The sequence below is a fragment of the Rousettus aegyptiacus genome, unplaced genomic scaffold (assembly GCF_014176215.1).
Source record: "Rousettus aegyptiacus isolate mRouAeg1 unplaced genomic scaffold, mRouAeg1.p scaffold_m13_p_9, whole genome shotgun sequence".
NCBI lineage: Eukaryota > Metazoa > Chordata > Mammalia > Chiroptera > Pteropodidae > Rousettus > Rousettus aegyptiacus.
In genome coordinates, this window is record NW_023416312.1 from 82,287,018 (window position 1) to 82,300,598 (window position 13,581).

Below are 13,581 nucleotides of genomic sequence, written 5' to 3' on the forward strand. Positions count from 1 at the left end.
GAGACTAGAATATACCCGACACTTAACATTAGACTGAACCCATTTAATTTTTATTTGATGATTCAGAAGGGAGTTGGACAGCCTGCAGGTATGTGCTACTTTTTGGCTTCACTATACAGCAGGGTGTAGCAGTGCTGGTTATAATGATGCAGGATAAACTGTCCTTTTGTTCTTAACCTCCATCATTAAGTATTTTCTTCTTGTTGTTTTCACATATTTCAAATACCTTTGTGAACACTTTCAAGGATACTTTTCCTTTGATATCTATTCTTAAAATATCAGACCCTATTTTTTAAGTGAAAGAGCATGAAGCACATATAGATAGAGAGAGAGAGGGGTGGACAGTGGATTAGGAACCCTTCAAGTGAGTCCCTTGGTTGACAACTGTAACTAATCAACCAGTTTCTTTGCAACCCTTCCCCCATGGCCTGATAAGAATAAAAATAGCCTATACGATGACACTACTAGGTGTCAGTTTCAGGGGTTTTTGGTCCTTATTCTTCTGGGTATCAGCTGATCCCTGAAGGTAGGGCTAGGCTTCTGAGATATAGTATTGCACAGTTAATTCCTCCAAAGTATTCAGCACCTCCTTCTCTGAAACAGGATCTTGGGCCCTGGGCAGTAAAAGGACCAGAGTAGTGCAGACAGAACATGGGCAACCAGGGTTGTGCACCACTTAGCTGGGTGGCAGGCAGGTTTTTGGTTGAGACCTTGCTGCAAGCAAAGCTGTTTTTCATGATGTTACATCCCCCAGTACTTTTTCTGAATCTGCACTTCCTCACAACTTCAGCACAATGCAAAAATTTTGTTTTTCAAGAAGTGTGTGTGTGTGCGTGTGTGTGTGTGTGTGTGTGTGTGTGCACGCACGCACGTGCAGGGGAGTAGAACAATGACTCTAAGGCCATGTGGGATTCAGAAGTGCCTTCTGCATCATCAAACCAAAACTGAATTCTTATCGCTAGTGTTAATGTTCTGGGGTCCCCCCCCCATGTTTTGAAAGTGGTGGTCCAGATGTATGGTATCTGTAAGCCCTTTCTCTCAACCCAGAGCACTCCATTTCCTGATGTGTGTGGGATGACATAGTTTGCACTAATTTGGAAGAAACGTTGCATTTTAGGGATGAGGATTGCAGGTTTCGGTAGAAGTTTTAGGAACTGTATAGAACCTTCAGTTCCATAAACACGCCTTAAGCAGTCGAACCAGTCATACCCCAAGGACCACAATACAGCTTGGCCTTCAGAGAGTCTCCAGTCTAGTGGAGGAGACAGACAAGTATATACTTAACCCTAATAAAAGACCAAATGTCCTAAGCAGATGAATTATTGTAAATAACTCAAACAGTTCAGAAGAGTATCAAGTGAAAAATCACAGTTCCAGGCTACCCTGAGCCCCCATTCCTATGCCACAGAGAGAACCACAGTTTAAGTTTGTTTTGGGCTCCATCATAAGTAGTATAATAGGGATGTGAACAAAGTACCAGACTATGGAAGACAGGATGAGCAACCAATTATATTGGGAGAAAGCCTCACAGGGTATGTAGTGTTTTAAGTTGGGCTAAGAGAAGAGAATGAGGAAGGGTGTTCCATGAGTTAAGGCACTGAGACATACAAGTTCAAAAAGTTCAGAGAGCAGGGCTAGTCCTTCCTCAAATGGCTGGCACTTGGTGGGGTGGGGTATACAGAGATTGGCGGGGAGGTTATTGGGTGGAGATTGGGCTGAAGAGGTTGAATGGGGTTATGTTTGGAAGGTCTTGCAAAATATCATGTGAAAGAATTTAGAGGGTTTTTTTTTTCTGGGAGTACTAGGGATCCATTGAAAGCTGTTTAGAAATAAGCGAGCAGGTCAAATTTTGTTTTTAGAAAACAGTAACAGAGGATCCAGTGGGGAGGTGCAGAAGAGTGACTCTTGGCAGAGGGAAACCAGTTAGGAGGCTGATGTAATATAGTCTAGGCCAAAAATGGCGAAGGCTGGATGTGGGATAGTGAATGGCAAGGAGGGAAAGCCCTGGAAACAGGGACCATTGGCATGGGGATGCAACATTTCTTCCTGGTTTAGTCAAGGCAAATGTTTGGCCTATGACAGTTCTCTCTAGTACCCCTCCCAGCTGTACCTAGGCTGCGCCTAGTTTACTTGGGTGTGCTCAGCAAAGGCAGACTTGCTGTAACGTGAGCTCCCAGCCCTCCATGGTGCTGCTGCTAGAGGGGAAAAAAAAACTTGCCTAATGCATTCCAGAGCCAGAGAGAAATGCCTTTTAGATTACCCACAGTTTCTGCCTTTCTCCATGGCCCCCCTCTGCTGGGGAAGATCTTGGAGAACAAGGAGGCAGAGGATGCAGGAGTGAGAACAGGAAAGGAAACCAAACAGGGCCGGCAAGGGTTGGTTGGGGAAAGACCTGGTCCCAGTCGATGGTAAATTCCAGGTCATGGGTGTGTGTAAGGCCTGGGGAAGCCCTGCTAAGTTTTAGATTCTGGAAGGCCCCTTTCCCCCCTGCTCTCACTTTTTGGAAGAGATCAGTCATGGGTTAAATGCTTGCCATTTAGCTGATAGCTGGGCCAGCCAACAAAGGGGCAGAAAAATTTTGCCTTAGCTATACCCAGGAATCCTCTGGTTTTGAGGGGCGGGGGCGTAGCCAGACTTACAGCCTTCCTGGGCCTTCCAGAGTGCTCCCAATGTCCCCACCACTTCCCCTCAGTCCCCTTCTCTAACTCCCATCCTTGCCTTTTCCAGGCCCTGCAACTGGTTTCTCTTTACTGATGTCCTGAAGAGGCTGAAGCTTTCCTCGAGGATATTTCAGGCTCGGTTCCCGCACTTTGAAATTACCACCCTGCCCAAGGCTGAGTTCTACCGGCAGGTGGCCTCCAGTCAGCTGCTGACTCCTGCTGAGAGGCCTGGAGGCTTGGAGGAATGCCCCCCAGGCTCCTCTGAGACTGTGGAGCTGGTGCGGTATGAGCCTGAGCTACTTCGGCTTCTAGGGTCTGAGGTGGAGTTCCAGCCTTGGAACAGTTGACTGGGAAAACAGTCCCTCCCTTTTCTTCTTTCTCCTCCCAAGTTCACCCTTCCCCACCTCCCCTCTTTTCCCCCACCCAGCACCAGACTGCAGAATGAGGCAATAATATGGACCAACAAGAAGCCGCCTTATCAATGCCAGCATTAGTGACTGGATTTTTTTGGGGGGTGGGGTTAAAATTAGCTCACATCTCCCTGTCATCGTTATTGTTGTATGGTTGATGATGAGGGTGGAAAGTTGAACTCCACGTCTGAAGACAAGAGGTCCCCAGGGTGGTGGGAGGTGGCACCATGTTCCCTTGGACTGGCTTCCTTGTGTATGACCAAGACCAAACCTGGGCCCTGGGTAGCCATGGGCTGTCCAGAGGAGAAATGAGAAAAGTTAAATCTCTGAGTGCCCCCTCTATTCCCTTGTGTTCTTCTGTCTTCCATAGTATTTATTTTATTAGTATTTAATTTGTATTATTTCATTGGTTTCTGATAAGTCTGTATCACTGTGATGATTTGAGACAATTTGTTGTATTGAGGGACTTCACCTCCTTGTTTTTCTTGATAAGCTCTGGAGCTGCTTCCTCCCTCCCTCTGACAAAGTTAATCCCAGGTTCCCCACACACACACACTGGGGAGGGAGTAGGGAGGCCATTGATTTATGACTAACAAAGGTGACTGATACTGGCCCAGGGTTGAAGAGTCAAGGGTAAATCCTGAGGCTTTGGTGCTCCACCACTCCCAGTTTTTTCTCAATTCACCACCCCCTTCCCTTTGCAGCAGCCCTACTATTTTGATATTAGTGTTTACTGGAGATGGGAGAGGATTGTGGGAGTGAGGGGTTTAATTAGTTACTCTAATAGAGAATTGAGAGTATACCTGAAAGATAAAGTTGCCCCCTCCTCATGCTTTCTTTGCTGCTCCCCTCAGAGTGCACAATATGGGTTTGTTCCTGCGGCTGTACCCCCGGTACCCCCAGCCACCTCACCTAGGTATGCCCTCACGCTCTGTGGTCACTGAGCCTCTCAGATCCGAGCCCTTGGCCCCTATCTCTCCCCCTCACCAGACACAGCACCCCTTTCCTCTCTCTTCTCTCTCTCCTTCCTCCTTCTCCCTCTGCCTCTCATTCTTCCTTGCAATCTGTAGAGGGTTCTGGGGTTGACTGTCATATGTGAAATCCAGGTCTAAGCTGTTTCCTAGGTGAGAGCAGGAGACTAGTCTCTGGTAGGGACCTGGGGCTGAGTGCCCGGCCTCTGGCCTCCAGCACTGGCCTTGTTCAGGAGGAGAGGGAGGAGCTTGGGCTGCTTCCTTTTTCCCAACCCCCTCTGTGGCATCGACTTTCCCACTCTTGTTCTTATTTTTCTACCGATTGCTATTTTTCCGAACAATCCTTATAGAAAGTATGTGCCATCCAAAGGCAGGGGGGCCTCACTGTGGCTGGCTCTAGTTGGAGATGGTACAGTTTTATTGTACAGGTGCTAAAACAACAACAACAAAAGAAGAAAATGGAAAAAAAGACCAAAAAGAAAAAGAAAAAAAAAGCCAGTTTGAGGCTGGGACAATCTATTCTCCAGAGACTCCTGACTCTTGGTGGCTATTTTCTTTGTATTGTGTTTGTTCTTTGTTCCCAGGGGGAGGTTCTCAGCCCCCTTCTGTAGGACTGCTCCCCACCCACACCATACTGCCCAGTTGGTTTTGAACTGATGTTCCCCCTTTTAAAACAAACAAAAGGGGTTTTGGGTTTGAATTTTTTGGTTTTGTTGGGGTTCATGGTATTTTGTGGTTTGTTTTATGTTTGCCTTTACTTTTTTGCATTTGGGTGTGTATTCTGGCTGCCTTTTATGTTTCATTTTAAGCAACTGGCTATAGAGTCAATAACTCTTGCATACTGAAAAACCTGTGTCAGGGCTTCTGTCTCCCGTCTCCTTTACTGTTCTCCCACATTGGCTTTTCTGTGGTTAAAGAAGATGGGCATCCTAATGAAGTCGGAGGGGAAACCCCGATCCTGCTTCACAGTTTTGGGTTCTTAATGGAGGAAGAAAAGGTAGAGTAGCTAGTGATTAAGAAAGCATGGGCAAATCCTGGGGGTGGGCTGGTGTGGAGAATTACATACCTGCATTAGTTTAGGGATGCATACATACTCCTCGTTTGCTATAGGAGTAGCAGGATTGGAGAGAGGAACCCTCTTTTAGGTGTCCGTGAAGAATGATCCTCTCTAACTCAAGGAAATCACCTGCCTGCTGTCTCTCTTTCCTTCCCTGGATCACCCATGTTGGCATCTAACTGCACAATCTTATCATTGCCCTCACTATGTACCAGTGTCCCCCCTGCCCAACCACCTAGTGCAGGCCTACCAAAGTTCTGGTTTCCTAAGTCCCAGCTATTGTGGAGGTAAGATGCCTAACTTGCCTGGATGCCCTGGATTTTATGTTTCTTCCAACTTCTGAAAAACCGTGATAGAAGCTATGATTCTTTCTGACCACTGGCTCCAGAATGTTCCTGTTACTGTTTGAGGGGAAGGAGATATTTGGCAGGCCTCAGGTGAGCATTATTTTAAGCATTATTCTAGGGCCTTCACTGTGGTTTGTCTCTAGAGAGCCCTGTCAATGTATAGGCCAGGGGATCTGTGTCTGGCCAACTGGAGTCCAGCCATTCCCAGGAAAGAACTGAGTTACTCTCTTTACTCAAGGCCCAGAAACAGCCTTTACCATCATCTTTCTGTCAGATGGAGGAGCATCGTCCCCTTTGAGCCCCAGCATGAATTGTCCTCATTGGCCTTCATTTCCCCACTTTCTGATCCAGAGTCCCTTTAGAATAGTTGTTTCCTAAGGTTCCCAAACAACCCTGTAACAGTACTGATTTAGGTCAGTCCTCTGCTTGACACTTGCAGTTAAGAACTAAGACTTATCAATAGGTCATGAAAGCCATGTGGTAAGTACAAGGACTCAGTGATGCCCAGGATGTTCTGGGAGCTCGAAGGGGTGGGCAAGGGTACTGGGTGTGAACACACAAGGGGTGGGTGTTTGAAAAGATTTCCTGGGAGAGTTGATGCCTTACACAAGTAGAAAAGTAGGAATTAGGGGTAACAAGGAAGAATTTTTGAGGCGACAATCCGAGCAAAGTCTTGAGGACAAAGAGGGTAGTACGTGCAGGCAACTATGGTCCACTTCAGTGCCAGCACAGTTGGAAGGGACAGATGGGGAGGGGGTGGGCACAGGAGACCTGCCGGCTATGCTAAGGACTAAGGCTTGGACTTTTGCCTTAGGTGATAGGGAAATGGGAAACTTTAAACTGGGTTTAAACGGGATTGTCTTTTGTTTTTCTTTTTGCTTTAATAAAATGGTAAAAATGTGTTAGAGGTAGGACAGGCAGAGGGAAGGAAAGAAAGGTAATTGCTTGTGATTCCAAAGAGAGGATGAAGGGAGAGTGGTGGGGATATTAGAAGGATTTCCTTTTAAGCCAGGAAGGAGACGCTGTAGGCAGGCAGAATGACCCCAAAGGGATAGGCGATGGTCCTTTGGAAAACCGTGGACAGTCATGTGTGTTTGGGTTTGGGTGTGTGGGCATGCACACTCCTCTATTCCTCTGCATAAAGGAGGAGAGTTAAAAGTGGCACCAAACAGCAGTTTATTCTTTTCTTGCTCTTGGGTTCTTTTCCCCACACCTTTCCTAGAGTCTACTTACTGCCCTTCAGCTAGGGTGGGAATATCAAGACAGGAGGTAAGAACCATGATACAAAATCTACATCCCTGGTCGAAGTAGGGGTGAGGATGGTGGTCTCATTAAATGACCTTCTAACACCAGAGAAAAGTGCCAGCTCCACCACTTACCACCTAGGCTGACATTGAGTGAGAACCTAAATCTTTCACTTCGTTGCTCCATCTGCCAGATGTGGCTCAATTTCTCGACCATGGAAGAGAATCACACAGTGTAGCTGAAGTTAGTTTCTCCTGTCGCGGGCACCTCAATTGCTCTCCGATTTCATGGCAGAAAGCAGCACCACGTGAAAATGTAGCTAAAGGCAAGCCGGGGAGCAGAGATGGGCCAGGCCTGGCGACCTGCGGCCAGGACAGAGTCAGCGGCCCCCACGATCACTCCACCACCCAGGGTAGAGTGGAGGCAGCTGAGTGGTTGGACCCGTGATGTGTTTACCTGCTGGTCCAGAAGGCTGGGGCAGCGGACTCCGCGGGGAGGAGCCTCCCTGGGCGGGGCCAGGGTGCGTCTGGCCAATGGAGAGAGGGCATTTAATTGTTTCATTTTTCCCTTGTAAGGTGGAGGGGGCTGGGACCCAGGGAAAGTTTGAAGCTTGAGAGTAATTGAAGGCCTTGGTAGGGACTGGAGCCACACAGGGATAGTTGGGGGCGCAGGATCAGGATAGAGCGACGGGAAGATGTTGGGAGCGGCAGGCCCTGCCTCAACCGCCTGTCCCTCTGGGCTCAGCCAACCACCTGTCAGCTGTCTCCAGCTTGACAGCGCCCCCTGCTGCACATCAGCCCTTACATCTGATGTGCCAGGACCTGGGATCTCGAGGGCAGAGACGGCCTGGGACTTCCGACCTTGGGAGCAGGGAGAGGAATAAGTTCCCTCATCGTGGATCCAGCAGCTTTGGAGTTGGAGGCAACTGCCTCTTTAAAAATACATAATAAAGTCAGAAAGACCTATGTTCTGGAGAATAACTTCTTGTCCTGCCCCTCCCACAGGCCCCGATCTTTCTATCAGTCCCACCCAGGAATGAGGAAATAGTGGCAAGGCTGTCCCAGGAAGGAGCAGCAGCAAAGGGCAGGAGTTCAGGAGTCACCCATAACACCTGGTGACAGCAAAACACAACAGCCTTGGGCTCCTTGAAACAGCTTCCTGCAGTGTTATATGAGAGGTCAAAAAGCTCTGGTAGCCCCTAAGTATAGGTTGTCCTCCCACCCTTCTTACCTGTCATAGTATAGGACTACAACCCCATGACTAGACACAGGACTCATTCATTCTTTCAATAAACATTTATTGAGCACCTACTGTGTGCTAGGCGCTGTGCTAGTTGCTGGGGATACATCAGTGACTAACACACAGTCCCTGTCCTTGAGGAGCTCACAGTCTTTGGAGGGGAAACATATAAACACATAACTATGGAGCTACCATGTGCTGCTACATACAGTAAGAGGTATATACAAAGTGCTGTGGGAGCCCAGAGGAGGGAGTAATACATCAGCTGCTGGGGGCAAGTATCGAGTCTCTTAACTCCATTAAACCATTGAGAAGGCAGGGATGTTGATGCCACACAACTCTGGTTAAAATGAATGTCTCCTGAGGTTCTCTGCTAGCCCTCTCCCATAACTATATTAGCACAGGTTAGTTTATCAGATTAGCTCATTTAACACTTTGAGTTAGGAAAGAAACTGGACAGGGAAGTTTCTTTAGGAGGAGAGGAGTGTTCAGAATAGTAACAACTCGGGTTGGGGTGGGGGAACCATGAGGGCACTGAGTCAAGGACTGCAGGCCCTGGGCAGTGGAACATCTGGGGCGAGTGCCTATGCAGAGGAGGGGTTGGTGTCATCTACCTCAAAGTGTGGTCCTCATCGCTCACCAGTTCAAATCAGTAACCATTTGCTCACTAGATGCTTGGTATGTAGTGTGCCCTGCTTTGAGTGATATAGTTACCCACCCCTCAGAAGGTAACATGCTAATTGGGGAGACGAAATAACTCCAGGCCATTGACAATTTAAGTAACAGTTTGTGATTATAATAGAGAAGACATCACAGGCTGCGGTCAACTGCCTAAAGAGTAGCAATTGTTATAAGTTTCAAATAAAGAACTCTGGGGAGCCAGCTCTCATAAATTGTGTCTTGAAGGATGAATAGGATTAAATTGGTATTAGTGGGGTGGGAGGAACATTCTAGTTGAACAGAACCTAGTAAAGCAAGACACAGGGAAACTCGAACAGAGGCTTGCTCAAAGGCCAGCAAGCCCATCCATTTGGCTGGAGCAATACAGGGGATGAGGGAAGCAATGTAAGACAGCTGGTAAGTCAGATGGGATCCATTGATGAAGTACCTTGACAGAAGGTCAAGGACTTTGGACCTTGTCTGAAGACAGGGATTATGCTAAACTCAAAATACTTTTGGAACTACTACTGTGAGCTCTCAAATGCCCTCCTCCAGGACCCTTGGACAGCCTCATGATTCAGCAAATGGTTTCGAATCCTAGAATGGATTAAAGTGGAGACCTTAACCCCTGGGCTTTGGACCGATACCGGTCAGTAACCTGTTAGGAACTGGGCTGCACAGCAGGAGGTGAGTGATGGGCCAGTGAGTGAAGTTTCATCTGTATTTTCAGCTGCTCCCCAGTGGCAGCATCACCGCCTCAGCTCCACTTTAGATCATCGGGCATTAGATTCTCATAGGAGCACCAGTCCCTGATGCCAAAAAGGTTGGGGACCACTGGATTAGAGGTTATTTTGAGTGTCACCCCTACCTGTAGCCAATGAGGATCCCCTGAATTCTTTTTCACAGAGGAAGATCAGAACTGGTGCCCTGGCAGATTGGAGGGGACAAGACAGGTCACAGTGGTGTTGTAGATGTGTCTGGGGAAGGTGATAAGCTCTGGGTAATTTGAGGCTCTGGAAATGTGGAAAGGCCAGATTTGAAATATACAGCAAGTGGTGCTAGACTTCAGGAGATGGGGGAGGGGATGGGGTCAAGTGAAGTTAACCATCAGATGACTCTGAAATGTCCAGCTTAGGTCAGGAAAATGGGGGCATTATTAATAGAAATAGGCAAGTCATGACGGCTTTTCATTTTTTTCTTGGCAGGGTTTTGTGTGTATGTGAAGACTTTCAAAATCAGCTTTCAGGGGAGGGGCTGTTTTTAAGGGCCTTGTGGGCATCTAGGTGGAAATGTCCAGCAGGACTGTGGACTTGCAAGCCAGGAACTGAGGAGAAAAGTGGGGGCTGCAGCTCTAGATTTCTTACTCATCCCTGAAGAGCTGAGCCAGAGCCAAGGGGATGGATGAGACTCAGGGGATACCCATAGATGCGGAGCCAGCATGGGCACAGAACCAGGCTATGGAGGGAAAAGTTGAGTCTGACTAGTGCTGGAGGGGATGGAAGGTAGTTCCCCATGCTGTGAGGGCTCACAGGAGCCAAAAACTTTGAAGACATTTGATGTCACCATAGAGACATCAGTGACCTTCAAATGATGAGTATTATGAAGTTGAGGTGAAGGGGTTAGGGCCACCCATAACCCATGCAGCACCTTTATGCAAAAAAAATTTCAAAGGTGACTCTTTCCACCATCAGGAAATTGTCAAAAAAAGTGATTTTATTAGAAAAAAGCACTTTAATGCCAAGTGCTGGAATATATAATCAATACACCTGCACAACTATATATGATTCCCTTGTGGGGGAAAACAAAAGTGAGAAAGGATGATAGTAGGCTTGGCAGTGACTAGGAGAGAAAGAACAACCTGGGGAGGTAGTTAGATCAAGTGGATGGTTTTGCACTGAGGACATAGCCAAGGTCCTAAGGCATTGATTCACATTAACCAAATTCACCAGATAATGTAATTATTTCCAAGGTTGATACGTCTTAGCTCTTAGCGTTGCCCCCAAATTTGGCAGGAGAGAGGCAAGCTAATTCAAAGAAGGGAGAGGGAAGGATCCAGGTCCTAAGCTGAGGGGTTGGCTTTAAGAAAAATTGGCTGACCCTTCCTCAGAGAGGGGAAAAAGGAAAGCAAGGAGCCATGTAGAGGCAGAAGTTCCATGGGAACTCATATCTGCTAGCTCCTGTTTTCTTGGTGAAGAAGGAATTGGTCAGATGTGAAAGTTGGAAAAGAGGGGCAATGGTCCACTTGAATGTCTGCTGTAGGCATGGTGGGGGCAGGTGGGTTGGCAAACTTACAAGGTGATTAGAATATGGGCTGTGCAACGGGCGCACATGAGCAAGAATGGAGGCAGACATAATCTACACTGCTACACAGCTACTCCCAGCAATACCTGGCAGCGGGAAAATATCAGGAACGAAATGAATCAAGGTGGAACCCAGGACTCAGGGTATAAGCCAAGTGCAAAGAATGGTCTTATAGCTCCAGCCCTTTATGCAAACATTTAAGTCAGACTTGGTGGCTGGGTCTGATTCTGGAGGGGCACTCAACCCCTGTCTAACACTTCAGCACAGCCTTCTGGGGTGGCCAAGGTTCCAGCATGCTTACAAGTGTGTTGGGTATTGAGGCCGACTCCAGGAAGAGGGCCTCAGTCTAGGCTGGGGGCTGCTCACCAGGGCTGAGTTCCTTTCCCTCTCTTGTGCTTTTATCCCACTCGGCCTTCTATCCCTAAAACTGCATCTGTTCCAACACACATGCCAATCAAAGCTCTGCCACCCTGGACCTGCTCTAGCTCTGTGACATCTCTCCAGATTTGGGGGATCCAACCTGCACCCCATAATCTCAGAGCAATGGAATCTTGGTTTGTACAAAGGGAACTAGAGAATTCTTTTCCTTAGAACAAATCCTCACCTCTGCAACTGACCCATAGAGAGACACATGTTCTTGAATACTTCATAAGTACACCCTCTTCTAAAGAAACAAAAATACAGACCCATGAGTGCACTCAAAATACATACCGAGATATTCACATATTGGATAGTAAGTTCCCTGTAGAGGGAATACAGATGGTGAAATACAACCAGTCAAAAAAAGGCTCTTCCCATGAAGCCCCTGCACCCTCCATGGCCACCAACTTCTCAGGAGATTATCCCTTCATCACCACGTCAATCCATCACCCCTGATAAAAGCATATCCCTTAATACTCTTGAAGGCCATGGTCTGATGCCAGGGATGCTCAAACTGGGCATGGCTTGACCATAGTGACATCAGTCATGAGTGGGGGACAAAGAGGATATGGTGTATTGACATCTCACCAAAATTTAAGGGTAGGTGAGCTATTTAAGTCAGGTCTGCTAGAGGCAGTCCATAGGAAAATGCTGCTCAGCTTTTCCTGGCAGGTCATACTTTCCCCACACCTCTGTTTATATGTCGTGGGGCTCCATCTTAATGAGAGAAGTGGGGTTAAATGGAGAGAAGGAGGCTGAGGTTGGGGATCTAGTCAGCAGGCTCCCAGATGTGCTCACACTAGGCTCAGCCATAAACAGGGACCCTGAGCCTGAGGAGAGCTCAAGTTCAGCCACTGGGGTCAGCCCAACAGTTGGGCAGCTGGGAGGAGAGAAAGTCTGGTTTCCCAGATGGCTTGGATTGTGGGAACCCCTTGAAACCATGTGGGTTGGAAGTGGCTGAAGGTGAGCCTGATCCCTCAGGAGCTCCCTCAGGGTCTCTTCGGGAACCAGCAGTCCCTCCATGGGGGCCCCGGTCACCATGCCCTGCACATATGAGGAGGGCCTCAGTGGCCCCTCCTTGACCCCAGGAGCTGTGGTAGCACTGGAAGTCCTGATGAAGGCAGCAATGACAGTCCCAGGGGGCTGAGAGCTGGGCCCTGTTGCTCCAGCCCCTGTGACTGGGGGTGCTGCTGGATTATTCGGATGGTTGGGCCCAGCCAGAAGTTGGGGGAGGCCACTGAGAATCAGCGGAGTCCCCGGTGCTGCCACCTGGCGCTCTTGGAAATTGGTGTTCAGGGGGAAGGAGGCCTGCAAAGTGAAGGTGTCCTTGAAGGTGTCCTTGAAGGTCGAAGCAGGTGGAACACTCTGGAGAACTAGCTGGGTTGATGCAGTAGTACTGGTAGAAGGCCCGTTGGTCAGCACTGTGGTTAGCGGGATTGTCTGCAGGGTCAAGGCTGAGCTTGACCCTACAGGGGCCACTCCTAGGTGGATGTTGCTGGGCACTGATGAAGTACTGAGAAGAAACAGACAAGAGATTTGGTTAAGACAGGAAGCATCTCCCAACTGGCTAGAAAGGAGGGCATAGAAGGAAAGGAGCTGAAGGTGTTTTATTACTTCGTTGTTTCAGCTAATACTTACTGAGTACTTAGTATAGGTCAGAAACACTCAAAATGATTGACAGATAGTATTTCTATCAATCTTCAAAACAGCCCATGAATTGAATAAGATTAATCTGATTTTACAGCTTGAGGAAACTGAGGCACAAAGAGGTTATGCCACTTGCCCTACATTACACAGCTAATAGCAAGGACTCACATCTGGGCTCTCTGACTTGAGCTCATGTTCCTCGCTGCTCCATTCTACTGCCGTCCCTCCTTAGAAGAGCATTTTAGTGAGCCATAACAGAAAGACAAAGTCCAATTGTCTTTCACAGAAAACTAGAAACACTTAGCATGTACAAGTATCAAGAGCTTACCAGGTGGGCCTGGAGGGCCTCAGGAAAGTAGAGTGAGCCTCTCTGTAACATTTTCTATTGCCTCTTTTATGGAGTGGGGGTGGTTTGGGGGGGCAGATGTGGAAGCCTCTGGTGGCTGATTGGGGAGCACTTTGGAGTGAAACGAAGAGCCCCAGCTGGTATCAGAAACCCCCCTACCCCAGATCAAGTGCCGGCTTTACCATTACTTTAGTATGTGACCTCGGGCAACTTGCTTTTCCTCTCTTGACCAACAGATGTCCCCACTGGTTTCCCAGGGATTCTGCGAGTGTCCCACA

The 13,581-nt window shown here is 48.0% G+C and overlaps 2 protein-coding genes across 13 annotated transcripts in view; one reads left to right on the plus strand and one right to left on the minus strand.

Moving 5' to 3' along the window:
* The window catches only part of BCORL1 (BCL6 corepressor like 1), a 57,501-nt gene extending 52,599 nt beyond the window's left edge, over positions 1–4,902 (plus strand). For all 10 annotated transcript variants that reach the window (XM_016152772.2, XM_016152768.2, XM_036226398.1 and 7 more), the window contains one exon: positions 2,728–4,902. In XM_016152772.2, coding sequence (XP_016008258.1) covers positions 2,728–3,007 — 280 coding nt within the window. In that variant the 3' untranslated portion in view covers positions 3,008–4,902. The remainder of the gene's footprint in view (positions 1–2,727) is intronic.
* Positions 4,903–7,970: 3,068 nt separating this feature from the next.
* Positions 7,971–13,581, minus strand: part of ELF4 (E74 like ETS transcription factor 4) — a 38,159-nt gene continuing 32,548 nt past the window's right edge. For all 3 annotated transcript variants that reach the window (XM_016152777.2, XM_016152778.2, XM_016152780.2), the window contains one exon: positions 7,971–12,823. In XM_016152777.2, coding sequence (XP_016008263.1) covers positions 12,007–12,823 — 817 coding nt within the window. In that variant the 3' untranslated portion in view covers positions 7,971–12,006. The remainder of the gene's footprint in view (positions 12,824–13,581) is intronic.